This window comes from Molossus molossus, unplaced genomic scaffold (genome assembly GCF_014108415.1).
Source record: "Molossus molossus isolate mMolMol1 unplaced genomic scaffold, mMolMol1.p scaffold_m16_p_11, whole genome shotgun sequence".
NCBI lineage: Eukaryota > Metazoa > Chordata > Mammalia > Chiroptera > Molossidae > Molossus > Molossus molossus.
The window spans coordinates 8,226,605-8,254,570 of record NW_023425346.1 but is presented as its reverse complement, the minus strand read 5'-3'; the positions used below and the strand labels follow the sequence as shown (position 1 = coordinate 8,254,570).

At 38.7% G+C, this 27,966-nt stretch overlaps 1 protein-coding gene across 14 annotated transcripts in view; it reads right to left on the bottom strand.

Annotated features, from left to right (window-relative positions):
- CLASP1 (cytoplasmic linker associated protein 1) overlaps nt 1–27,966 on the bottom strand; it is a 279,036-nt gene that overhangs the window by 89,051 nt on the left and 162,019 nt on the right. For 9 of the 14 annotated variants that reach the window (XM_036253629.1, XM_036253620.1, XM_036253622.1 and 6 more), the window contains exons 9-19: nt 26,759–26,911; nt 23,879–23,952; nt 22,609–22,701; nt 21,503–21,648; nt 20,517–20,652; nt 19,397–19,467; nt 15,345–15,404; nt 13,763–13,840; nt 12,095–12,262; nt 11,460–11,509; nt 10,493–10,663 (exon numbers count right to left, since the gene is read on the bottom strand). In XM_036253629.1, coding sequence (XP_036109522.1) covers nt 10,493–10,663; nt 11,460–11,509; nt 12,095–12,262; nt 13,763–13,840; nt 15,345–15,404; nt 19,397–19,467; nt 20,517–20,652; nt 21,503–21,648; nt 22,609–22,701; nt 23,879–23,952; nt 26,759–26,911 — 1,200 coding nt within the window. Of the gene's footprint in view, nt 1–7,904; nt 7,929–8,412; nt 8,461–10,492; nt 10,664–11,459; nt 11,510–12,094; nt 12,263–13,762; nt 13,841–15,344; nt 15,405–19,396; nt 19,468–20,516; nt 20,653–21,502; nt 21,649–22,608; nt 22,702–23,878; nt 23,953–26,758; nt 26,912–27,966 lie in introns of all 14 variants that reach the window. The other 5 variants (XM_036253619.1, XM_036253621.1, XM_036253623.1 and 2 more) reach the window with 2 other exon arrangements.

Sequence of the window (27,966 nt, the reverse complement as noted above, 5' to 3'; positions counted from 1 at the left end):
TGGACTGAATATTGTCCATGGACTGAGAGGTCCCAGTTCAATTCCAGGTCAGGGCACATGCCTGGATTGTGGGCTTGATCCCCAGTTGGGTGCGTGCAGGAGACCGAGGATCAATGTTTCTCTCTCATATCAATGTTTCTCTCTCTCTCTCTCTCCCGTCTTCTCTCTCTAAAAGAAAAAAAAAAATCAATAAAAGCATATTTATAAAAAATTTTTTCTTTATGATTTTAGAGAGAAAGGAAGGGACAGGGAGAGGAGAGGAGAGAGAGAGAGAGAGAGAGAGAGAGAGAGAGAAACATTGATGCGACAGAGAACATTGATTGGTCTCTTCCTGCATGTCCCCCACTGGGGATCTGGCCCACAACCTGGTGGGCATGTGCCCTGACCAGAGTCAAACTGGCGACCTTTTGGTGCACCAGTCAATGCTCAACCACTGAGCCGCACAGATCGATGCTCAGCAACTGAGCCACACCCGCCAGGCAATAAAAACATATTTTTAAAAAATGACATTAAAAATGCTATTATCTCCTTCCTATCAGACTGGCAAAAACCTAAGAATTTGCTAACATATCATATGCAGGAAAACTGGCACTCTCATTGCTAGTGGGAGTGAAAATTAATAACAGCCCCTACAGAAGGCTATTTGGCAATTGTCATACTTACAAATGCATGTACTTTTTAATCCAACAATTCCACTTTTGGGCATTTATCCCACCAATATACTTGCAAACATACTCATGCAAAATAATGTATATAAAAAGTTATTAACGGCAGAATTGTTTGTAATAGCAAAACTCTGAAGAGAACCCAAATGTCTGCCAAGACGGGACTGGCTGATTAAGATTAATCCATACAGTGGAATGTAGTCAAGTGGTACTAAAGAATAAGGAGTTTCTCTAATCTAATATAAAAATATCTTAGGTATATACAGTGAAAATAATTAAGATGCAGAACACTGAGTATAAATATGCTACCTTTTGTTTTTAAAAGTACCATTTTTGTATTACCTCTATATACAAAGAAAATGTATAAAAATGAAACAAAAGGGGTAACATACTGAGGATGAGGGAAAGAGGTGCTAACTAGGCAAATGAAAGACAATGACAGGAGGAAAACTTTTAACTGTGAACCCCTATATTTTCTAAGTTTTTAACTATATACATATATTACTTATTCAAAACTTTTTATTTTTACATATCATCCACTATAAAAGTGAGTTTGCAAATACTACTTAATATATTTTGAGGCTATTTTTATTAGATCCTTAAAATGTTAGTACTATTACATCTTCGTATTTATTGAATTTTTTATTATTATATAGAAATCCTTTATCTCCAGTGAAGCTTTTTGCCTTTGGGGGCATGTTATAAACAAATTTCAACATCTTTCTTTTATTTATTTATTTTTAAAAATTTTTTTTCCTTTACTGATTTTAGAGACAGAGGAGAGGGAGAGAGAAAAACATCGACGAGAGAGAACATCAATTGGCCGCCTCCTGTATGCCCTCCACTGGGGATTTGGCCCACAACCCGGGCAAGTGTCCTGACCAGGAATCCAAATGGTGACCTCCTGGTGCATGGGTCGATGCTCAACCATTGAACCACACCGGCCAGACAACATCTTTCTTTTATTATTTATTTCTTATCCTTGTCTTTTACTCTATCTGTAGCCTTATATTTTAGATTTGTCCATTTAAATAGCTTAATAATCTACCTTAACTGCAAAGTTGAGCTCATTTGAGTTTATTTTTCCATCTTATACATATGCTTTTTGTCTTGATTTTCCACTTTCCTTTGACCAACCTTTGTGTCCATCTTTTGTCTTAATCTTTTTTAAAGATATACTTTACTATCTTTAAGGTAACAGTCTTAATAGATTAAAATAATATTATTAAAAACACAACTTCTATCAAATCATACTTTTGGGGAGATGGAGTAGTTTTAAGGGTCCCGTTTTTAAATTAAACTTATTTTGAGATAATCGTAGACTTGGATGTAATTGTAACATATAATACACAGAGATCCTGTGGGCACTTTACCCAGTTTCTCTCAGTGGTAACATCTTATAAAACTATGTACAAGATCAAAAACAGGATATGGACACAGATATACTCCATCAATCTTATTCAGATTTTCCATTTTATTTGTATTTAATCTCTGGCTTTCCTTCGCAAGTAGTCTCTGTTTTCCTCTGGCTGCTTCTAATATATTTTTTAATTTTTGTGTTCTGCAATTTCACTACGATGTGTTTAACTGTCAATTTCTTTTTCTCCTGCTTGGAATTTACTGTTGTTTTTTTTGAATCTGTGGTTTAGCGTCTTTCATCAGTTCTAGAGAATTCCCAACCATTACCTCTTCAAATATTCCATTACCTCTTCAAATATTGTCTCTGTTCTATCTGTATTCATTCATTCCAATTACATATGCTTAACATCTCTACCATATTTTCCAACTGCATCCTGTTGCACTATACTCTAAACAGTTTTTTTTCCTAATTATCTTAAAATACTGAGTTCTTTCTTAAGCTACACATTGATTCTGCTGGATTTATGACTGCATGGGTTGTGGGCGGCACCCCTAACCCCAGCAATGTTCAAGAGTAAACTGGACCTTTCTTTGAACTTCATGGAAATCTTTTAAGATCTAGATTGCAGTTGAATTCTTCCAAAGAAGATCCATTTGCTTCTGTTAGTGTCCTATGGACATAAACAATCCACAGCTACTTTAAAAAGATTTGTCTATTTGGGTTTTTCAGACCACAAAGGCCCAACACATGATTGCAAATTCTCAGGGGACATTACTTTCCCCTCTAACCTACTATCAAGATCAAGAACGGCAAAATTGCCTCTTGCCCTCCCCAGTTTAACAGGGCTAACTTCTTGTCCATCAATGATGATATAAGTCTTGGGTGGGTTTTGGGTTACTTCCTACCCTCCATGTCCTGATCACCCAACACAGCAAATGCCCAAGGTCTCCAAAATCCTCAGGGTGCAGCTAGGTTTGGCCCTCACCTCCTGAGGTTCCTGCTTTTGTTCAGCTTTGGAGATATGTGACCTACTGCCTTTATTCCAATCAGTAATGTGTTCTCAACTGGGAAGATCAATCACATTACTAAATTCTGCACACTGCTAAAAATGCAAGTTACTTATTTCTTTTAGACATTTAATATAGCTTTGTATTATATAAAAGTGTCTTAAAAGTATTAAAGGGTTATGTTTTTCTCTTTCTCTGATGCCTCTAACTCACTGTAGATGTAATTTTGAACTAAACTCCTATGTGGTATACAGGGTGGGGCAAAAGTAACTTGCAGTTGTTTATATGAAAAATAACATAGTAACTAATACAATAATAAATTGTTTCACATACAACTGTAACCCTACTTTTGCCCCACCCTTTTAAATATGTGGGGAACCCCAAAGAATCAGATTTGAGAGTGGCCTCCCCTATAAAAGTTCAATATTTGTTTTTGTCAGGCACCCTTGGGGACCACAAATGTGGACCACTTTAATTCATCAGCTTGGGGTTTCCCAGACACCACAGAGAAGGAAAACTGAAACTAAAACTTGCGTGAAGAGAACTTAGTAACAAATAAGGGAAAGTCGCCTTGGCCAATTAGGCTCAGCATAAGGAGCATCGAGTTGTGGGTTAGATTCAGGTCAAGTCAAGGGCATGTTCCTTGGTTGCGGTTCATCCCCAGCCCTGGTCAGGTCCTGCGGGAGGCAACCAGTCGATGTGTCCCTCTCAATTCGATGTTTCTCTCTGTCTCTCTCCCCCTCCCTCCCACTCTATCTGATGATAAATAGAAAAGTATCCTTGGGTGAGGAATTAAAAAAAAAAAAATTAGGGAAAGTCATTATCTTCCTCCGCTAGGACAAAGTCAGGAGAGCAATATGTCAATTTGAAGATTAAGAGTTTTTCCCCCTAGTCCACTTTTTCATGGATATATAACACCTTGAACAACGCTGACTTAATGCCAGCTCTTGACTCACAGCTGGGGTAGGTTCAAGGGCCAATTTCCTGTCTGCCCTAGGGACTCACATTAGTAACAAAGCCCTCAGGGCACCCTTAACATCCTTTTTGGGGACAGAGATTAAAGGGTCTCTATAGTGCTGTACTCAGGCATTTATTTCTTTTATAGGAATTGTTTTTTCCATTCTAGTAAGTTGGCAATATTACTGTAAATGCCTGTATATGTTTTAGAAATGATATAAAATATTCTGTGGTCTTTAGGAAAAACAGTCTATTCAATAAATGAAACAAACAGTAAAAACAGATTCCAGGTCTATATTCTGACTTGTTAATGACATATTCACATTCATTCACATTGTGTTGACAGAGAAAGAAGTAGATATGAAAGAACAAATTAGTCACCATAAGTAACAAAGGGAAACAATAGATACTAGACAATTGTACAACAACAACAAAACTTCCGCAGGGAGGGACAAGTGCATCAACCAACACACCTCCCGGAGGAAACCAAAGAACTCTAACAGGAGTGTGTGGTCTTTGACTTGCATGGAATAAAGGAAGGACATCTACATCTTGTGGTTTTTTAATAGTGCTGAAGAATTGTTTTCAATCACACTGCCATTCTTCTATAAGAGCCCCCAAAACAAAATTAAACCTGAGTACCTGATTTAATTTGCATGCATGGTTTTCCCATATTCTACTTAGCCTATGACAACTAAAAAATCCTCAGACAGCCTCAAACCATTAGCATTTTTTGTCCCCCATCTGAGCCAGTTCTCAATTTAGAGGTTTATAAAAATTAAAAGGTCTCCTAGGTAAATTTCAACTCTCCCATAGGGACATTTTAGCCTATATATCTAATTTATGACTCACTGCTTAGGGGCACAGTTAAATCAACCTCTACTCACAGGTAGCATTTTTGACAGAATCAAAATTTGGGAAATTGATCAGTTGTAAATTATGCTATCTACAAATACTCCCCCAAAAGAACAACTTTCCTTACATGTTTTAAAGATAAACACTCAATACTTTTATTTCTACATAAAGACATCCACATTTTTTCATTGTGTAAAAAAAGCCAATCACTTAAAATTCAGAATTTTTGGATAAACATGAAGCAATACCAAATGTTTTATTTCCCAGTAAAACTAAGACCGAAGTTCCTCTCCCTGAAGAGCAGACAAGGTGACACAGTTTTGACTGTGTAATCTTAAAATCACCAATAGTTAAGCATGGCCTCTGACTTACTTAATAACAAGATTACCTGTTCTTTGAAACTATCAGTACATTATTAGTGCCTACACAGGTCATTCAAAAATTGTAACTCTTCACTTAAAATTATTTATTTTGGGAAAAATATGAATAATGCGTTTCCTAAATATAGTAGCTAAAAAACACATTAGATGAGAGTGCATTCATTTGCCATACAACTTCAACATCGAATCATAAATTTTCTCCTGAGCAGCATAATAGACAACATAAATGCTTCCTTTCCCAAATCCCAAAAAGCACTGAACATAACAAACTGAAGGATATCCTGGAAATGAACTTTTGTCCAAAGGTTGAGCTTTTGGTTCTTCACAAAAAAAATAATTTTCTAATTAGTCATAAATGTTAGAAAGGCTACTTGATGTGTATGATAACTTTCAAAGAATATATATCTTTCTCAGTTACCATAATAATGAAGTTGCCAGAATTAAAATGGATTGTCTAAATTTTAAATTTAGAGCATCCAAGTACTGATTCAACATCATATTTGCCTCTTAATAATGAAAGTACCTATTTCTTCTTGTCTCAGGAGCTAGATGGTAAAATATTTCACCTAGTTTTTAAAATAAAATTTTAGAAGGCCCATAATTGTTCCAAAATTTCAGATATGGAAACTCATGACAAGACACTAAGTGACAGTCACTGCTGCCTTCTTCTCACAACCATCTGCGGATTTTCTAAGCACCACTGCCAAGTTCCGTTGCAGCCGCAAACAGAAATTACAGCCTAGACTAGCCCGAGCTTTCCTCAGTCCTCACCCAAGGCTCAAGGCTCTGACTAGTCAGCTCTGCAGCCTGGGACACAAAGACAAAGGGTCACCGGGCTCCCCTGGAGGAAGTTCTCTTAAGTCTGATTCTGAACTCTCTATGTTTAAGGACACACATATTCTCCCATTACCCCCAGCGCTGTCCCCAGAAAGATACTTCTTGTCAACAATCTTTTGCACAATAATCAAGTACGCAAATTTCTAAACTTGCTCTGAACTGGTAAAAAGAAAACTGATTAAAAGGAAAAAAAGTTTAAAATCCCCAGTGCTGGCGAAAATAGGCTGATTTCAATTCTGTCATACAGACATATGAAATCAGGGTATTCTAGAAAAAAATATAATTTCCCACATACTGTTTTCACTTTCATCTACACAACTGTATTCCACTCTCCACACTTTCCTTCCATCTAGGCTGAGAAAATACTAAGGATGGTTTCGGTGGGAAGGAGAAATATAAAATTACTTCTATCAGCTAAAAACTGAAAGTTAGCCCTGGCCGGTTTGGCTCAGCGGTTGGAGCGTCGGCCTGCAGACCAGAGAGTCCCGGGTTCGGTTCCTGCTAAGGGCACGTATCAAAAAAAAAACAACAACTGAAAGTTATACCCAGTCTCAGTCTTCTATCACAAATGAGGTTCTCATTATGACGTAGGTTTCTTTTCCCTTTTTCCCTTTTGGAAATTTTTCATTTTACAAACTTCTCCAACCCCACAAATCACCAGTGGAGCTTGCTGAAAATTCAGATTCCCCTGCTCTTTCCAAATTTAATCAGAATTTTCAGGGAAAGGACAAAGGACTCTGTTCTTTTAGCAAGAATCAGGTAATTTTTATGAAAAGTTTGAAGAACACTGATCTTGGAACTATGTTCATCTTAGGAAGTAGAATATGGATTAAAAGTACTGTTAACTACATGTATCAAGATAAAATCCAGTCTGCTTCAAAGGTTGGCCTTTTAGAGTGGCTAAATAATATATGAAAGTAAACTAATAATTCCTGATAGTTAAATCATTATCCTCAGGGTTGATGGGTCTAAGCCATTATCTTATGCAGACAAGGTACTTCTAAATTTCAACTATATGAAACATTATCATGCTTCTATCTAGAGACTTTGCAAAAGGATGATCTTGTCTAGCATGTGTTAGCCAAAGACCTGTTCAGACTAGAATAGCTATGTCTAAAATGCAAAGGCCAATGCAGAATCAGTGCAGCCTTCTTAAGAATGGCATACAACAAACAAAGTAGATCTGGTATGTGCATCACCATGCTATGCCCTTGTGTGCAGTAGAGGACACAGCACACAGGAGACACTCACTACTTGACCGAGGAGTGAATGAATGAGAACAAATGAATGACTGGGGTACTGTCAGTGATACAAATAAAAATGGTATGGTGTAACATCATTAAGGGACAGAAATGCATTTAAAAATTTTTTTGTAAATTACCTGGTAGAAAACCTTTACCAGCCTTTAACCTGAATAATTGACACAGATTTATTTTCAAACCAGGAAAGCAAATCCTGAGAGGCCCACAAAAGCACAAAAGTAAGGAGAGGATATAAAAGGTGAGGAAATGCTTTAGGAGTAGTAAACTCTGAGACAGCAGCCAGGGGACAGCAGCACACAGTGTCACACCAACAATACTCCCCAGGGTGCACTCAGAGCTGAAGACCACGTACAGCATACTGAAGTGCCAAAATTCACGAGAACAACAACTGAACAAAAAGGGAGGAGAATTCAGGTAGAGGTAAGGCAAAACTCCAGTGGGGACAGAATGAAGAGTGAAGGGGACAGCGTGCAGTTTCATGCAGGGACCTCAGTGAGACACGTGGGCAGGAGGTAACACTCTTGAGCACAGAGGACTGGTGGAAGGGAGACACACCTCTATCACAGAAACAAACTGCTTACCCTCCGCTTTAGTGGCAGTACCATCTTTAAGCAAATTAAAAAACAAGGGAAGGGATAACAGGAACAGTTAGTAACATTTAAAAACTTAAAAAGCAGAATGTTATTAGCTACTAAAAAAGCAAAAGTACAATTTAAAATAAAATTAAAAGGGAAACAAGTTCAACAGCAAAGCAGAATCTGAAGCAAGTAAAAGTGCCTTATCTTGAAATCAGCTTAGTTAGTTAGCATCATGTGCCTTTGGAAAACAACACAAAAAGGGCAACCCGGGGTAGGGTCTCAGTTGATAGTGATCGCTGTTTTTTTTTTTTTTTTTTAGCCAACCTTCATCCTCTTAAGAGTTCCTTTTTCCTGGAACAAGCAGCAGAATGGGTAGTGGAGGACGCGGGACTAAACTACTCAACTACTGAAGAGTCACCAAGGGCAGTGGCGAGAAAGAAGTTCAGAGAAGCTCGCTCTAGCAATGCCTATCCCAGCTACTGGTCAGCAGCAAAGCTGTACAACATGGTACCTGAGTCAAGGCCTACGGACTCCACATCTTCCCTCATGTGTCTGGACTCTAGAAGTTCGAAAAAGGAGCATCAGGTTTAATGCTATACTTCTGCACAGATGTAATGTAGCAACCTAAGTAGTAATTGTAATAACTTCTCAGTAGGATTATGTTGTATTTCAGGGTGGATTTGTTTTCTGTTGTTTTGAACATAAGGAAAGTTAGACAGTCAGAAACGGGTAAGAGAATGAGAATACTCCAGTCTCATTTGAAGAGGGAATCCTGAACTAAAATTTATCAGTGTTTCTAAAGGTCAGTTCTGCATCATCAGACCAAAAGACAAGGATGCTTTTACTAGCATGGAGGAAAGTCTACATGGTCCATACTAAACTATCCCATAGAAAAAAAGGCTGCTGATGCCCTGGCCAGTATGGCTCAGTGGTTAGAGTGTCACCCAAGGACCGAAGAGTCCCAGGTTTGATTCCAGCCAATGGCACGTACCTCGGTTGCAGTTTGTCCCCAGCCCCAGTTGGAGTTGTATGGGTGGCAACCAATCGATGTGTCTCTCTCACATAGATGTTTCTCTATCTCCCTTTCTTTCTCCCTCCAGCTCTATCTAAAGATTAATGTAAAAATATCCTCAGGTGAGGATCAAAATATAAAAAGGCTACTAAGGACTCTAAGTGGTTTTTTACTCAAGTTTTCTGGCAATGAAACAAACACTAATTAGAAATACTCAGGTATGGATTAAATGTATTTGAAACACTGGTAAGCATTTTAAAAACTGAACTGAAATAAATAGAACTACTTCACCACAGGAAAGGGAGTTCTGACTTCCCTCTTGCTCAGTGATTGGATTATCTACATAGTATCACAAAAACTCCTATAAGGATGTAAGGACATTAGAAAAGGGAGCTCCTGGTAGCTTTCTTCCCAATCTAAATGTATCGATCAGCGTATGAGGTATTTTCATAGAGAAAACAAGACTGACTTAAACATTCCTGAACATATATATCTGTCAAACTAATAATGTTCCTATCATAATCACAGTTTCTCTCCCTTTTATGTGACTTCCTATCATGTATCTGTGTTAGGTGCTATATTACAACTAACTTATTGGTGCAGGAAGTCCCCGAGACTCCAGAGCCTGCTCAAGGTCACCACGCTAATCCACGGCAGCCCGGGACCCCCTGCTGGTGCGTTCTCACTGCGCTTCCACATACAAAACAGTCTTAGAACATTAATTTTAGAACTGAGTTTGGAAAGAATATGTAAACCACATAAGTAATTTAGTCTGTGTTCCATAAAATCCAAAATCGAACCTAACCAGCTAAGCCCCCAGATTTAGGCTTTGGATGACTTTGCTCTCACAAAAATAAAATTAAATAAAGCATCAGCCTTACGTAGAGCAGGTGTTAAGTGTCTGCTGAGAACTGAGAAACTGACCCATGACTCTGTCAGACATTAATTCTTTGGAAGATTACTGTTTTTTTAATCTTGTGGGCTATCACTGGAGCAAGTACATGCTCTTCCCAAAGTGACACGTGGGAGGACAACCCTCTTCTGTACTATAGGTTCCAGTGGTAAGTCCATCACATTCCTCCCAAGATCCTCCCTTTGCTACTGTCCCTCTCCCACTCCCCCATACCTTCCCCACTCTAACTACATTCTCAAATTAGAAAATATCTAACTACAGTGACTATCTTTGGTGAACTCCGCACTAAACCCTCGCAGCTCTGCTCCCACCGAAGTCAGAAAGGGAGAAACCCCAGCTTTGGCAACATGGGAGGGAGATGCACAGGCCACCATCACGTGGGAAGTGGAACTGAAGACAGGACGTCTAAGTGCCACACACCACTCCAACACCAGTTACTAAAAATATCGTCACTAAAAAGCATGGTGCTCCAGGGAAAGGGAACAATCGACAGAGGGGAGTTTTGAACCAGCAATTAAGTGCAGAGTCACTCATACTTAAACATCGGCCCTGCAACAGTGACAACCTCCTCAATTACCGTTTTATAATTAGCTAAATAAACCTGAGCAGAGGTAAGTGTCACCTCCAACGGCAGAACTGGAGGGAAGGTAGTAGAGACCTGGTTACCTAAGGATGCATATGATCCTGGAGGCAAGGCTGCTGCAGAACTGAAGGGCGCGCTGCCTGAAGCCGAGGAGGCTTTGGATTTGGCGCTGGCTGCTGCATTCACATCAATGTCACTTCGAGACCGCTGGAGGGACCCAGTTGTTGACGCGGATTTGGTGCTGACTGTAGAAGCTTTGGTGGAAAACAACAGTAAGGACCACACTAGAGCTGTACACACATATTGTTAAACTAATTTTGCTTTTCTTTACAACAGATATCAAGTTTTCCTTAACAAAGGTTGGTACACGTAGCACTGACCAACACTTTCTCCTGGTCCCTGAAGACAGAGTTCAGTCAGTGCTGAGGGGAAGAAAAGTGACTGCAACTATACACAACTATTACATTTCTCTTCTTGTCATCAGACTATAATAAATACCAAAGAAATGGATCCTATTTCTGCTTAGTATGTGAAGTGAAGCAATAAGAAACTGTTCACATCTGGCCAGCTTCCCCACGATGTGGCAAAAATGTACACTCTCACCTATATGCCCACCCGCTTCGGGGAACATCCACCCTCCGCCTGCCTCGAAGGCCACCAAGCTGCTGCTGCTGCTCAAAGCACCACCAGCTGTGCTTGCTCTCTGACCCTCTGACCCTCTGACCCTCTGACCCAGCAGCCAGAGTCAAGGAGCTGTGCTCCTTGTGGCAGGGTCCACATACTGGGGAGTGTGTGGGAAAAGGGCACAGAGTTCAATTTCCGCCTGAAGACGACGTCCTGACGATGTCTTCCTCATAGCGAATGGCCTGGGAGAAGCGGAGCTCTGCTCAGGACAACGGAGCACGGAGCAGAGCGGCACACTCCGCAAACCAGCCCAGGAGCCCTGAGCAGGGCGCGCTGGCTTCCAGCACTGAGCGGCCTGGGAGCGCACAGCGCGCCTGAGGTTAGTGGCGGCCTCCCGCAGCTGCCTTCTCCACACTGTCATCTTACCTCTAGAGGTGGTACTTCCGGTAGAACTCCTCTTGGCAGAGAGCGGCCGACTAAAAATAAAGGTACACGTCTGCTTATTATCGAATGTGCACTTTACCTGCATTAATAGAAGTACAATCTATAACTGAAAATTATGATAAGGAAGAATTATTTCAGAGTTCTCAGAATTTCTCAGGCAATTGGGCCCACAATCTATTAAACCCCCAATTTCAGAAAAGCTTTAACATTACATTTTGGAGTCCTTTCCAAACACAGAGAGAGAAGTCATAACTAGAGACAGATGTTAGAAGTACAGAATAAAAACAATATGACATTAAGTTCCAGGTTTTTAATGCCCCTCCCTTTACAAATTTGTCTCCAAATTAATATGTGCATACTCTTAGAAGGCAATAAACAATTCACTTATGTCACTCTAAAACTGTATCACTGGACTGTCACATAAACTTAACTAAAACCTACTTACGGCAGAAACAAGGCCACCTATTTCTTACCACTCCCATGGTATTTTACCTAGCACCAGAATCCATCTGAAGTGAGGATTTATAATAGGCACATATACGTAAAAACACAGCCAGAATTTGTGGTCTCATGCAGCAAATTTTAAATATAAAATCCCGCACCAATGAATTCCTTACTTTAGACTCTCCTGAGAGCTAGAAGACGAGCGATCAGACTGTGGCAAAGACACAATGCTATCCGAGTTCTTCAAGTGGGACTGCAGGGCCTTCTGGTAGGAGGACTCCAGGGTGTGGTATAAGTGCTCTGCTTCTCTGCTGAAGTGACTGTGGAAACCCCAGTAACACCTCGAGAAAACAGAACTTCCCATCACAGTCAGGATCATAACAGGTACTTCACTGGGCTCTGGATACACACACTACATGACATTTTCAAGGACTAGATCCTGTTTACCTTCAGGAGCAGCATGATATAAGGAAGAGATTATGAACAAAGGAGGCCTGATATGAATCCTGACCTGGCAACTTACTGGCTTGTTAACACTGGGCAAGTTACTTAACTCCTCTGAATCTTAGTCTCATTTATAAAATGGAAATTAAAGAGACCACCTTGCAAGAAGCCTGGGGGGCCTTAAATAAGATGGCGCTAAGACATCCAGAACTATACCTACTATACCTAAAACTGAAGGGGATTCACTAATGGTAGTTTTATCAATGCAATTTGACACTCATTGAAATATTTAAAAATTGCTGTAGATAATACATACAAAAGGAAATGGAAAGATTCAGAACTACTTAAAATTGTTATTGCATTACAACTAAAGAACCAGAAAAAATTAGGGGAGAGAAAGAATATAATACAAGCATAAAAACAGCATAAGTAGATCATTAACAAATACATTCCTAATACTTTTTACCAACTATTAATTATGTCACTTATTTTGGTAGGAACCACCCAAGATGAGCTTGTGGTGAACACTACAGTGTCATAGTGAGATCCTCCAAAAATCTCAGAAATCAGAGAAATATAATTTAACTGAGAGAGCAAAGAGCAACGAACACTCAATCAAGACGTATTAATGCAGCTAAGTAAAACAATCATATTCCATGCTAGTAAGAATAGGTTGGCTTTAACCTGTGTCAAGAAGAGTTGGTCAACTACAAAGGCACAAAAAAAACCCACCACAGGTACAAAGCTGGCAGAGTATACGCTCCCTGCCCCACTGAAAGACTTAGCATGGAAACTCTGGCATTCTCAGTCACAATGGCAAAATTATTCCCAGGAAGGTAGTAAATGTATGGGGCACAGCCACCAGACCGGAGTATAACTGCCTCACACGTGAGATGGCAACAGCAGGTCACCACTGTGATAATCCTGAGCCTCTGCTCACCCCACCTCCCCCAACTGTGATGCACAATCCACAAACAAATGTGATCACAGGGAAAAGGGCCCCATGAGAGGCACTTTTCCACAGCAAATCAAGAAGTCAACTTTGGCCCTGGCCGGTTTGGCTCAGTGGTTGGAGCGTCGGCCTGCGGTCTGGAGAGACCCGGGTTCGGTTCCCGCTAAGGGCACGTACCTCGGTTGCAGTTTGTCCCTGGCCCTGGTTGGTCGTGTGGGTGGCAGCCACTTGATGTGTCCCTTTCACATCGATGTTTCCCTCTCTCTCTCTTCCTCTCTCTCCCTCCCACTCTATCTGTACAAAAAAAAAATGGAAAAATGTCCTCGGGTGAGGATAGAAAAAAAAAAAGAAGTCAACTTTGGACTGACTTAGATTTTAACAGGGCTTAATGAGTTAGAGAATACACTGAGCATACAAAAATAGTGGTATAAAAATAAACACTTACTTTCTGGCTTCTATTCTTGCTTCAGAGTCGGCATCATGTATTCCCTTCTTTATTGTTTCGGCTAATACTGATATGTGTCTAGATATTTAGAAAAGAAAGTAACAATCATTAACATGTGTGAGAAATAACTGCAAAATGGCAACGTGGAACTTAGAGCCTTTGTGCCAAGTGAGTCAACTAACATGCAGCTCAAAATTCAGAGCACTCTGGGCAGCTCCTCTAAGTCAGCCCCAGCACTCTCCACCCCCACCTCAAGTACACTGATAATCCTACTCTCTGGTGTGGTTTTTTTCAAGTTACGACTGATTTTTTTCAGGCCATTACTTATACAGCTAAACCTTTTATAAGCCAAAACAACAAAATCTCTTTTTTTCCAGTCAGAACTAGTCTCTATGGAAATTTTAATAAGATAATAATATCTTAATAATAAAGAGGGTATCTGCATCACACTTCTGTAATTAAAGAGATTTTTCCAAGTTCCACTATGTATCATGAACAATTTTATTAAATTATGTAACCATTTTATAAATAGGTATTCCCTTTAGTTATGTTCCACCCTAGATGAGAAGAAATCAATGCAAGTTTTAAGAAAAGGGAAATGACCGGAATAAAGTTTCATAGAACAAAGAAGAGCTATAAATTTTACTAGCCCGTTCAAAGTCTTTACACTTCAGTCCTTCATTGCTTCAATCAGTATTTAGTGAGTACCCGCTGCTAAGTGACAAACACTGAGCTGGGAGGTGAATGAATATGTGAAGCTATATCCAAGTTCTTCATGCTTTCTGTTTTTCTCACCTGTCCCCACATTAAATCCCTTATTCCACTTTTCACCTCTAAATTCCCAAAATGCCACCAAATAAAGAGGATATACTACCATGAGATTAAAAAACAAGAAAGTATTGAAAAAAATGTGAGACTATCTTGGAGATTCAAAGTATTTTCAGATGAAATTTTACTCTGGGAGGCTTGGCTCCGTGCCATCTCTGACCACTGCAGCACGGATGGGCCTCCGAGGAGTATTCGACTTAGTAGAATCCCACTCTAATCAAATGTTCATTTTATTTATTTATTTATTTTTATCCTCTCCCAAGGACATTTTTGCATTTATTTTCACACAGAGCAGGAGGGAAAGAGGGAGGGAGAGAGAGAGAGAAACATCGATGTGAGAGAGACACATCAAGTGTCTACTTTTCATAATGATGACATGAAACTTACCAAACACCAATCTGCTAACTTTCTGATACACCCTGCCTACCTAGAACAGCTGTAAACATGACCTCACTGGAACTGACAGGAACATCAGCTGCAGGTTCAGAGTCCGTGAAGGTCCATCCTGGCTGTGCAGTCGTCACAGTACACATCTGCCTGTATCTCTAGACACACTAATCCCTCAATCAATGAAGTTTACTCAAGGCTTCCACCAATATTACGTGCCTCACATTAGTAGAAACAACAGAAGTAGTTATGAGAACAAATGCTTAGATTCCTTCATTTCTGATAGAAAGTGGGTTGGATCACTTGCTGAGTCATTCAATCTCAAAATTCAATTCAGAGGAAAAAAACCAGCAAATCAGATGCTCACCGTTCCAGTGAATGTGTTTGCCATTCTTGTAAAAGTAAATCTAAAAATTCAAAACAGCGTCTGAAAATTGTAAAGAAAAAAACATGTAAGTTAGTAATTTGTATGCTACTGAAAATAAAAGCTTTTTCTGAGTGACCCAATATTACTTTTTATAATTAACAATTTCTTCTAGGTTTTATGATTTTAAAAAATGGAACATAAAGATGGAATCAGAGATGACAAAATCAAAGCAAATGGAAAAAAAAATTAAGCATATATGATGGTCAAAAGAAAAACCAGAGCTATAGGGACAGGGTACAAGAGTTGCCTCCATTACCAAGAGTGTATCATTCTCACTTGTTTTTATTCTACCTCAAATAAGACATGAATACAGGATGTAAACATGCACAAAAGATCACCATACATTATAGAATCAGGTCATTGGTCTTTGCATCAATTTTACAGAATGCCTTGTCCCCAAAAGTAAAAAAACACCCAAGGGAAAAAAGTGTTTGACAAATTTTCCTTCTAAGAAGATCCTAGGTAATGCTTAAAGTATTTTGTTTTTTCCTAGCTACTCAGCTATTTTCCTCTCTTCAATCTTTCAAAATATCCTTTCTTTTCTAGCCTTTTCACTTGTAAGATCTGTCTTAGTCTGATTTGTGCACTAAAACAAGTCTCATCTCCTTTGGATTAAATCAATACTTTAGGTGAAACCCAGGTTATCGATCTTTGTAGGAATAAATCTTAATCGTTTTAGGAACCCATTCAAAGAAACAAAGTCAGAAGGTGATCTTTCTCGAATGACCAGACTTTCTTTCCCATGATCTTCCCAATTCAAAATCTCATAATTCATACAATTAATCACTCAATAAATATTTAATAAGCCCTTACCCTATGCTAGATGCTATAAATACAATGGTAACCAAGACAAAATCCAGGGAGCTTGACAGACAAGAAATGGTTACCATGTGCCTAGAGTACAGGGGCTCTAGAAGCACACAGGAGAGATATTCAACTCAATGCTAGAGGTGGTAACAGTGGAGAATGTGGGGGCTTATAACATAAACTTTTCCCAAGGCAAGACACTGGTGGACGCCCACATCTTTTCCTTACTATCACTTTCCCCACTCCTGCTCCAACCTAGGCCATGTTTAGTCTATGTCTACCCTTTTCGCCATGGGATTTCCAAGTCTGACTTTTCTTGCCTGTCTCTCTTCTTAAAGTATGTGTGCATATGTGTATATATATTTATCTCTTACTGAGAACTGCCATCTTTAGTGTTCATTCTTGTCTTAAATATTAACAGAAAAAATATCACCTGTAATTAGGTTTTGTTTTCAACTCTTTAGACTAACAGCACACAAAGAAGCCAATCAATGTTTAAATACATCAATTTAGAACTTGTCTTTCTTCGTCACCTACTCATCCTTCAAAAAGGCAGCTCAAGTTTCAACTTTCTATGAAGCTTCCTAAGAACGTATTTGCTGGTTTTAATCATTGCTTTCTCTGAATTCCTAACTCACTCTTACATTGCTTTGCATTATTATTTTTTAAATCTCGCCAATTAAATTATAAACTTCTGAAAGGCAGGGAAGTTGTACAATCCATTTCTTACAAATGCTACAAAGCGAAGCTAGGTACAGGTTAAAACAGCCGCCCTGGCCGGTTTGGCTTAGTGGTTAGAGCATTGCCGGCGAACCAGAGTGTCCGGGTTTGGTTCCCGCTAAGAGCATGTACCTGGTTGCAGTTTGTCCCTCACCCCAGTTGGGGTCGTGTGGGTGGCAGCCACTTGATGTGTCTCTCTCACATCGATGTTTCTCTCTCTCTTCGCCCCTCTCTCCCCCCCACTCTGTCTGCAGATAAATGAAAAAACAAAAAAACAAAAAAAAAAACAACAGCCAAGCGCACTGCCTTGGTTCCACTGCCCTCTTTAGCTCTATCTCTTTCTTTCTAAAGACTGGGTCAGATGGCCCCTTATTTCTTCTTTCAGCATTAAGTATATGAGTCTGAGTGATACTCCTTCAGACTAAATACAGGAAAAGCAATCTGGGTGTGTGGCTCAGAAATTGATGAGGGGGGTGGTATTTCTATTGTCCAATGTTTGTAGGTTGCTACTCACACTGATCACCAGAGGCCAGAACTTTTAAATACTATGACCTGAATGAATTCTATCTACCTCAAATTCATTATGTTGAAGATCTAATTCCCAATATGATGGCATTTGGAGATGGGGCCTTTGGGAGGTAATTAAGTGGGGCTCTCATGATGGGATTGATACCCTTGTAAGAAGAAACACCAGAAAGCTTGCTCACTTTCTTTCTGCCATGTGAAGATACAGCGAGAAGGCTGCCATATGCAAACTCCCTTCTTTAGAACCCAACCATTCAGGCACCCTGACCTCAGGCTGCCAGCCTCCAGAACTGAGTAAATCCATTCCTGTTGTTTTTGCTACCTAATGTGTGGTATCTTGTTATGTCACCCTGAGCCAACCACTACACCAAACATCCTGTAATGTTCCACCACAATGATCAGTGTCATCTCACTGCAGCAACTCTGCTACATAAAGGAAAAACACACTTTGAATTTCTCTAGAAAACCTAAAACAATAGTAATGATAATAACAGCAGCAGCAACGACAAATTCTAATATTGGTTTCCATTTATTAAGCTTTTACTAGGTGTCAAACCCTTTTACCTAAGTGACTATTCCGAAGACAACTCTGCACGGGAGTACTTATTCCTAATAGGTCAAATAGTTAGTACATGGGAAGAGATAATGCTGACCCCAGTGTGCCTCTTCTGGAATTCACTATCATCCCTGTACCTTGTGGACTCTGCACTCTCCTCTCCAGGGAGAGTTGAAGCTGTTCTGTGCTAATCCCAAGGAAATGCAGACTGCATCCTTCTCAGCTATATACCATTTGGCCATGCAGTTCAAAAGTAAGCTTTTTCAGTGGAAGGAGCACATTTCTTTCTTCCTGTTGTATTATTATACAGTTGGATCATTCCCCTTCTTTTCTTCCACATGGCTTCCTTGAAACTGGAAGATGGATATGAGCCTGCCTCATGCTTAAGAGGATCTCCTACCCACAGAAACCTGGCAAGACCAACATGACACCCTAGGAAAGGAGGCAAACAGCAGGCAGCTAATGTGCACTGGGTGCTAAGTCAGAGAGGGAAGGGCTTTTTCACTGGGCTGGAATCAAGACACAGAACTACAGGAATGGAGCCAAGAGGCTGCTGTCCATTACTGAACATTATAATGCTCCTAATACAGTCCATTGAGAGGCTTCAGTGGTGTGCATGAATCCCCTGAAAAGCTACACAAAACCATCCTGTGTATTTAGATTTTTCTGGAAAGAGGGGCCGCATATTTGAATAGACTCTCAAAAGACTCTCAACAGTCAAAAATCATAAATCCCCATTAGAGCCTTTATTCCTCACATGTGATCTAGGGCAGCTCACCAGGACATAAGACAAAACAGACACTTAGGAACAAAGCCCTAGCTAGCTACCCAGGTTTTATCTTCTGGGTAAAATCTCCCATAACTGTGCAGAAGTAGGTGACTGGTCAGAATTCAGAATCCCAGAAATCACCATCAGAAGATGTAAACACAGACACTTCCTCCTTCCTATGTTAATATTAAATAACTGCCATGAATTTTTAGAGTTTTTTTCCTTGCATGTACGTAGTTACTGTCTTCATTCAAAGAATGGAGTACACCAATGATATAGGAAGAGAGACTATCTCAGGAAAAAATGTACAAGGGTTCCTCTCCCCTTTCCCCCACCCAATCCCCAATTAACTCACATACCTATACACACACATTCATTCATTCATTCATTCATTCATTCACTCTCTCTCTCCCTCACACACACACACACACATACAAATAATGGAGGTTGTCCAAATTTACTTTCCAGACTATTTAGAGCATAATCCTTCAATCCAAAAGTATTTATTGCAGCAATCTTAAATGTTATTCAAACTTTTTCCCACTGAGAAAAATTTGAAATATGTTTTGGTTTTAAAACAATGCAAAAATAATAAAGGAAACTTTAAATATTTACCTTCTAACTGCAACAGACTTAGAGGTACAGTTGCTCGTTATGACAGGTATTAGCCTAGGAATGTGTGTATGCTGTGGAAAACAAAAACAGATCAACACTTGAAAATACAAAAACAAAATAAAAACGCAGACAACCATTTCCTTACTAACCTACCTAAAGCACATATGTATTCAGATTAGAATTTCACTGAGTTTAAAAAGGAATAAAGAATATCACTGGATATTACCAACGGCCATAACAAAATTCAGAGCCAAAAGAGACAACATGGTTTTAAATCAGTCTAAAATTAAAACAAATTGTTGGAATAAAATCTAAATTGTCTGAGTAACGAAGGTCTGAGTGAGTTCAAAAAGGGTCAGCAAACCCATTTATTTTTATATTATTTCAATGGAAATGTCCAATAATGGCTTTAGGTTTAACATTTGAAGCAGCCAATACAAATAGTAAGAAGTAAAAATAATACAAAGTAACTAGCCCACAATAATCAGAAAATTCTGGGTCAACTTTAATTAACATCATCAAGTTCCAGCTGCAAGGGCTGCCTCTGGGACAAAGGGACTTGAAGGTGGGAGAGGTGATAAGGAAAACTTTTATTTTAAGCCTTTATGAATGATTAGGTTTTACTGAAAACTTATACAGAAATTCTCACGTATATACTTAAATCTAAGTAAGTGTTTAGAAAACTGAACTGAAGAGAATATTTTGTTTCTGTGTTTACATATAGTTAAGTAAATAACAATTAAAGGTTAATAACAAAACCACCAGCACAAATACCTGAAGTGGAATAACTGGGGATTAAGAATGAAAGAATGGGAGTGTAATCTGGAGATGTAAAGAACAGCGTAGAAATTCAGAAGCAGATGGAGACGCTCAATTATTTAAAAGCAATGATGAGTCAATGATCAACACCTCAGCAACTGCACACCATGTCCACAGTTCACATGGTGGAATATGAAAGGCTCATATGCTATAATTAAGTGGGGGCAGGGCCAATACTGTACATATAACATGATTCCAACTATATGTAATCACTCTAATGAAAATTGCCTCTAAATATTGCTTATCAACCACCAATATTTACCACTTGGTTCCTCTATGTACGGTTCCAAAACATACTTACCCGAATGATTAACCTAACAGCTACCACACCAGAAGTGGCCATAATTTTGGCACTGTTTGGAATTAAATTAAAGATAGTTGGCATAATGGCTTCAGCTCCATGGTCAAACTTATTCCCCAGAACTGATGACAGATGCCTACAATAAGAAATGAATACTGCACTGTAGTTATATTTCTTGCAAACAATAAAGCATATAAACCTCAACATTTTTCAGCCTTCATTTAAAGTTATTTAGACGTAAAGGACAAGGGCCTCGAATCTTTCTAAGGGGTATGCAGAGGACTTGGCAAACAGTCATTAGCCCAAGATTTTGTTTCTTTATTTAAATAAATCATTTCCAACTAATTAAATTTCAAATAGCAAAAAACAAATTCATCATACACTAATAAAACATAAACATAAAAAAGCTCCCTCACCCTTTATTTTTAACAAAGTATTCATGCTTCAACATCTGACTGCAGTCAAAACTTAAGCAGCCTCAACGCCATCTTATGTCACTGCTTCTTTGATGTTCTGATTTACTCTCTAACACAGAAGTGCCAGCTTCAAATACTGATACAGGTTTAGTTTAGGTAGCATAAAAATGTACTGCAATACATTACATGCCTTTATTTTATAGCTACAGTATCTTCTAGAAACAAAAATTCTGATAATCATGCTATATCTTGCCATCAAAATCAATAAAAAGCTGAGAACCAGAAGTTTATACATTTCATTTATCCATATTATTAGTAACAACTGCTTCAAGTTTAAAACACAGGCTTCAGAGCTAAGTCACGGAATTAAGTTTAAAATCTGTCATACTTTACATAATTAGGTGAGAAATATTATCAAAGTACTAACAGAAGTGTAACTGGAATGAGTCTTTGAGACTACTCAGAAGTAACAATAGAAAGATCGATTGGACAGATCCAATGAACTGTCTCTGAAGCCTGTGCTGAGTCTATGTTACAATGTGTGAAAATCTGGAGCATTGCAGTCCTTACCCCAACGTGATACAAGCTTCCCGCACTACCTGAGACCGCAGATCCTTAGCAGATAGTTTAAAGGCTCCATCCAAAAGTCGCAAATGTTGAAAGAAGTTATCATACTCAGCAGCACCAGCCAAAAGTAAAGATCTAATCTTTTTTAGCTAATGGGACAGAGAAAATTAAGAGATATACAAAACTATTCCTAAAACAGGACATACAAAACAATAGAAGCCATCAAATATGAGAAATCAACAAGGTTAAAAGATATAGAAATAGTTTTCCAAAAAGAATTCAGCCAATTAAATGTTAGTTAATATACTGAACAAATCTACATATCACAAATACGAACAAATAACTTTACAAATACGTATCTGTGACAAATACATTACAATTCTAGAAAATGACATTTTTAATGGAAACATTTTAGGGCATACATTCTATCCTAATGATAAAATAACTAAAACCTTCATTTTAGCTTGTAAAAACCTCTTTCCCCCCTAAGATAACCTTCCCCCACACCCACTCCAACTGCCATTTATTTAGTAAATCAAAGGAAGTAGCAACCCCACAGACTTTTTAAAGTACCCTCCACTGTAGCATTGCTAGCAGGTGGTCTGAATTTGAAATAGAATACAACAGCTTTTTTACCACCACTCTTCTTGCCAGCCCTCGGATCAGACACACCCTCCCTTTAATGTTCAGCCCACTTATGTTGATTAATCTACTTTTTAAAACGGACAGAACAGGACTTTCTAGTAGGTGATATGAAGAAAGAAACAGAGGAACCCACACTGAAAATGCCACTAAAAAGCAGCTCCACTGGCCGACGACCACAGGTTTAAGTCTTTACCAAGGTGAGAGTGGAGGGCATCACCAGACATTCCACAATTGGGTCTTTGTTAAAAATATAGAATCTACATAAAGGTGTAAGTAGGCATATTTTAAAAACAGAAATAAAAGTGAAGTACTCTACTAAAAGGTAAAGTGTTAATGTAATAGTTTATATTTAAAATAGCTACTACTTAAAATTCATTAGAGTTGTATCCCAATTTTATAATAGAGTATTTAGAACATACAAATAAATCTAAGAAAAATGTAATCATATGAAATTAATGGCTTACAGCATTTACTCTTTGCTCCCAATCATGCTTGTCATCAGACAGTATTTCCCTAATTTTGTTGATGGATTCCTCAAGGTCACGGCTGGAATAAATCTGTAAGCAAAATTAATTTACAATCAACAAAATTAATTTACAATCAACAAAATTAATTTACAATTACAATTGTATAATTATTTCTTAATTACACAAAGTCAAGAGCATTCAGTTAGTAAAATAAATCATTTCATTTACCAGAACCTATGAGATAACATCTGGACAGATTTGTCTTAGAATGAGCTTCTTTGCCATTGTATGTGCCCACTAGATCTTGTGCCTATGTATGTATGGGTAACCTAGCCTCAAATACAGCTTTACTGTAAATGTAACAGATGACTTCACATTTAAAGAGAAAGAGGCCTGCTGGGGAACTGTCAGTCATGCACAAGTCCTTTATTACTCCTAGTATCATATGTAACACCACATTATATATTTAACTTTAATCACTTTCAAATCTACTTTTATATTTATCCCCACATCTGATTAGACAGGTAGTGGAATAATCAACCAGAAGTGAGGCATGCTGGGAAGGTTAAGGACTTAAGGATGAACTTTAGCCTAATATGCCTGTTATCTCATTTATACACATATGGCAACCAAACAGCAGGTAACAAGAATTCATATATAGACATAAAATGCTATAGGAATCCAGAGCATAGATAATCAATGATGGCTAAGAAAAGTATTGTTACCTTCAAGTCGTTAACAGATAACATCGAGAATTCAAAGCACTTAAAATGTATGACTTTACCCCAACTTTTATCAATAACCTTTGCTTCATCTGTTAGGTACTTAAGTGAAGCATTATGGTGGCATTAAACTAAACTTTTATTAAACCATTCTTCACAGCTTTTCAGATACCAAGACCCTTAAAATTGACAAATTTTTCTTTCTAAAACAAAATCCCTAAGTAAGCATGCTTCTTTATTCCCTTGTATAACCTAATTACCATCCCCCCAACCCCTTTTTATGTAACCTGACCCACAAACTTATTGCTAGAGCAAGCAACTTCTGGTTCTTACTGAAATATCTTCTTGGGCCTTGACTTTTGCTCTTCATTTCAGCTATAAAAGACTCCAACATTTTTCTAGTCTGCAACCTCAGATCTCCTGTAGTCTTGATAGTTAAAATTACCTTACCTACTAAAGAACTTCCTATAACACATGCCTGAAAAGTGAACTTTGAAGAGTAAGCCTATCTTTGTTTTTAATCAAATGTAAATATCCTCACTCACCTGCACTACAGGTACATCATCAAAGGCTTTAATAAAATCCTCTTCATCAACAGCACCAGCTCCTTCTTTTGTAGCTACACAAAAATAATTTTTAAAATGTAAACAATGTACATCGGAAGAATCTGAATATATACAATAAAAATTACACTTTGGTAGATTTATAACCATTTCTTTAACGTGTAATACACTATTAGAGTGCTGTGAAATTCACAAATATCACTGATTTTTAATCATGATGAAGTATAGTAACTATAATATATATACACATTAGCTTAAAGGTATTTAAAGAGACCACCTATTTAAGGATGGACAGTCTAGCCTTTAAAGGATATGATGTACAAATTTATGTATATATCATGTGTATTAATGTATAAATATTTTCAGAGATTACTAATAAACAGATATAATAAGTTTAATTCTTCAGGGAATAAAGTATATTATATTATTGTGAGAAATCTAACATATTTGTGAAATATTAAAGTGCTAAAAAATTTAATTTCAACTTTAAATTATTTAAGTAATTTAATTTCAAAACATTTTCATTTCCTATGAACTCATGATAACTGTGTCAATTTTTCGTTTATGCACCAGTAGCAAGTTTCCCCATAAAGTTGTTGTAAGATGCTTTGCATACTTAGAAGTTAATTGCTATCATTTAGGAGAAAATTTATTTTTGCTCATATGAACTCCATACATAAAATCTTGTGACATCTTACAGTTGTTTTTTTCCAAAATAAAGATTTCAAAATTGGTGTCTACAGTCATTCATATAAACCTTCATTAATAATTTATACTAATCAGTATGAGTGCTTTTCCAGAGCTTCTTACCAGACAACCTCTCCGGTATTTGGTGTCCTCGTGGAGCCTGGACAGAAAAGGGCTTTATGGCCCTGGCCGGTTTGGCTCAGCGGTTAGAGCGTCGGCCTGTGGTCCAGAGAGACTCAGGTTCGGTTCCCGCTAAGGGCATGTACCTCGGTTGCAGTTTGTCCCTGGCCTTGGTTGGTCATGCGGGTGGCAGCCACTCGATGTGTCCCTTTCATGTGATGTCCCCCCCTCCCCCAAATGTCCTCGGGTGAGGATAAAAAAACAAAAGGGCTTTATGGACAATTCCTGGTAGCAGTACATGTGTGCCATCCCCCTTAATGAACAACCACTCAAATGCATTTAAAGGCCAACTACAAACAGCTGACAGTAATGCCTTGCGATGTGGTGCCCTGTGTCTGTTCTAGTGTTAGGACTGGATCTCACTGAGTGCCTCCTCTATGTAAGGCATTGCACCAAGTACCTACATATGGAAGAGGACTCCAAGATCTAAGGAATCTGACAAGAAGGAGCCAACAAGGAAATCCATGGTGCTAAACAAAATAAGGAAAAGATGAGATCAGGGCTAAAGGAGAAGACGGGGCTGATATCTCTGCATATTTACACAGCTGAGATTTTTAGAAGGAAAATATGGGTGAGGGGTAGCATGGAAAAGTAGTGGTCTAATCATGCATAAATTTTTGAAATCTTGTTTGTGGAACTGATGCCACTCAAGAATAGATCAAGAAAAAGAAATAGAAAGAATGCTCAGGCCCAGCCGATGTAGCTCAGTGGTTGAGTACTGACCCATGCATCAAGAGGTCGTAGTTTCGATTCCTGATCAGAGCACATGCCCAGGATGTGGGCCAGACCCCCATGGGGGGCACGCAGGAGGCGGCCAGTCGATGTTCTCTCTCATTGATGTTTCTATCTCTCTCTCTCTTTCCCTTCCTCTCTATCTAAAATCAATTAAAAAAATAATAAAGAAGCAAAGTGGCTAATTTTGCCCTGACCAGTTTGCTCAGCAGTTAGAGCAGTGGCCCACAGACCCAAGCAAGGGTTGTGGGTTCGATCCCTGGCCCTGGTTGGGATCATGTGGGAGGCAGCAAATCAATGTCTCTTTCACATGGATGTTTCTTTCTCTCCCCCACTCTATCTAAAAAATTAAGTAAATAAAATGGTTAATTTTATGCTACGTGAATTTAAGCTCAGCAAAGAAAATAAAAATTTTTAAATGCTCCCTAAAAAAGATTATAATGCCACTCTGCCATCACTACAGCACCTTTAACAGACCGACATGCTGATGGCAGAGGCACTGTAGTGGCAGCAAGCTGCTCCAGTCAAGACACCAACACTCCAGGGCCAGTTCAGAGAGCACGAAAGACCGGCAGGAAACAGCATTCTGATGCTAACCCTGACTCGGGCTTTAACTTAGCTCACCCAGCAAGCTGAAAGCCCAGTGCTAAGTGAGCATGGTTCTAAAGGCAGTGGCTATACAATATTTTAGAAGCAAAAAGTAGGAAATTTGCATGTAAATTTACAATGTGACAGCAAAATGAAAGTATATAATAATTAGGGGGAAGGGGGAGATTTAGGGAGGAAATCTTTGTAAAGCAATTTTCAAGCCTCAGGAAGCAAATCCCTACCATTTACTTAATTCAATATCCATACTGGTCTCACAAGGAATAATGCTACCTGGAGGAACAAAATACCGTTTTAAAGACAGAGGTACAATCTGACTTCTGGATAGTCTCAGTCTTGATAAATAAAAACTGGCTAAAAACTCCCCATTGGAGTTTCAGGCACTGCAGGATCCCATTAATCAACAAATGCCATCAGGGCACCCTCCTGCTCTTCCTGTCTCTTAGCTACACTTTTCTCAGTGTTGGCTTCACTCCCCGCAGGCTCTCCTTACCAAAATGTGGCAACACAGAAGCTGAAATTTACATCCCACCAACTCATAAGCCAGCAGAAACATTGCAAAACAGACTGGAGGACCAAGAAGGCAAGTACCATGCACACCTAGTTTTAAAAGCTTGCATAGCTGACCCCACAACACCACACAGGGCTTAGTGTTACCTGAAGTTTTGGATCCAAGAGTGGATGACCCAAGCCGACGGGTGGTCCCCATTCCAGCGTTTCTCCGTGAGCTTGGTGGAGCTTTGGATGAAGTAGAACTAGCAGAGGAAGGTCTGTTACCATCCACAGAATCTTCATCATCAAAATTTTTATCTGAAGAATGAGCACAGAAATCACTGTTTTAAAGAAAGTGCTTTTCACCTGAACTTAAAACAAGTAGCCTTAGAAATGGTTTGCCTCCCCTTTTGGAATCTGAGGTGCTCACCCTGGGTCTTTCCAGGCCTCAGGTAAGTCCAGAATGCAGCCACCAACATCAAAGTTGCTTTTACATATCCAGGACATTCTCCCTCCCACCCCATTGTGGAAAGTAGAAAACACATAAAGAAGTAATTTCTCCTAAAGCCACCTCCTAGAAACATGTTGGCATACTTCTGACCATTCTCTGCCACGCATTTTTAAATAATAGCTGGCATAAGACAATCTATTTATTACCTATCATTTTAGAATATCACTCATTTAAAATTAACTCAATTTTTTAACATGACAAAATATTCTTCATAAATACCTTTTAACGGCTACATGGTGCTGTGTAACTAGAAAATGCCATACAACTGAAACACTTTCATTGTTAGACATTTTGGGTGGTTCTAACACTCCGTCAGAAATAATATTGTGATAAATACCTTCCTACTTGCACTTTGTTTGAATTCTAACAATTTTAAGACAAAATCCCTACAGCAATATTACTGAATTAAAGAGGATAAAAGGTTTTGATGTATACTGCCAAACATATCTTCAGAAAGGTCATTTAAATACTTTTCCCCCTGGACGTTCAAAGAAGTACCCATCTTGCCACATCATTGCCAAGGCTGATTATCATTTTTAAACTTCAACCAAAATTTGATAGGTGAGAAAAACACTCCTCAATGTTGTAGTTCTCTTTCAGTGAGGTTGAATGTTTTTAAATAAGTTTATTTAAATTCCCTAAGTAGTAGTGAATCCAACCAATATTCTCTAAGTTGCATTTAAAATTGAAATGTGTTGGCCTTTGGACCAAAGAGTCATGGGTTCTATTCCGGTCAAGGGCACGTATCTTGGTTGCAGTTTGGTCCCCGACCCTAGTCAGGGTCATGCAGGAGACAGCCAATTGATGTGTCTCTCTCACATCGATGTTTCTGCCCTCTCTCTCTTTCCCTCCTACTCTATCT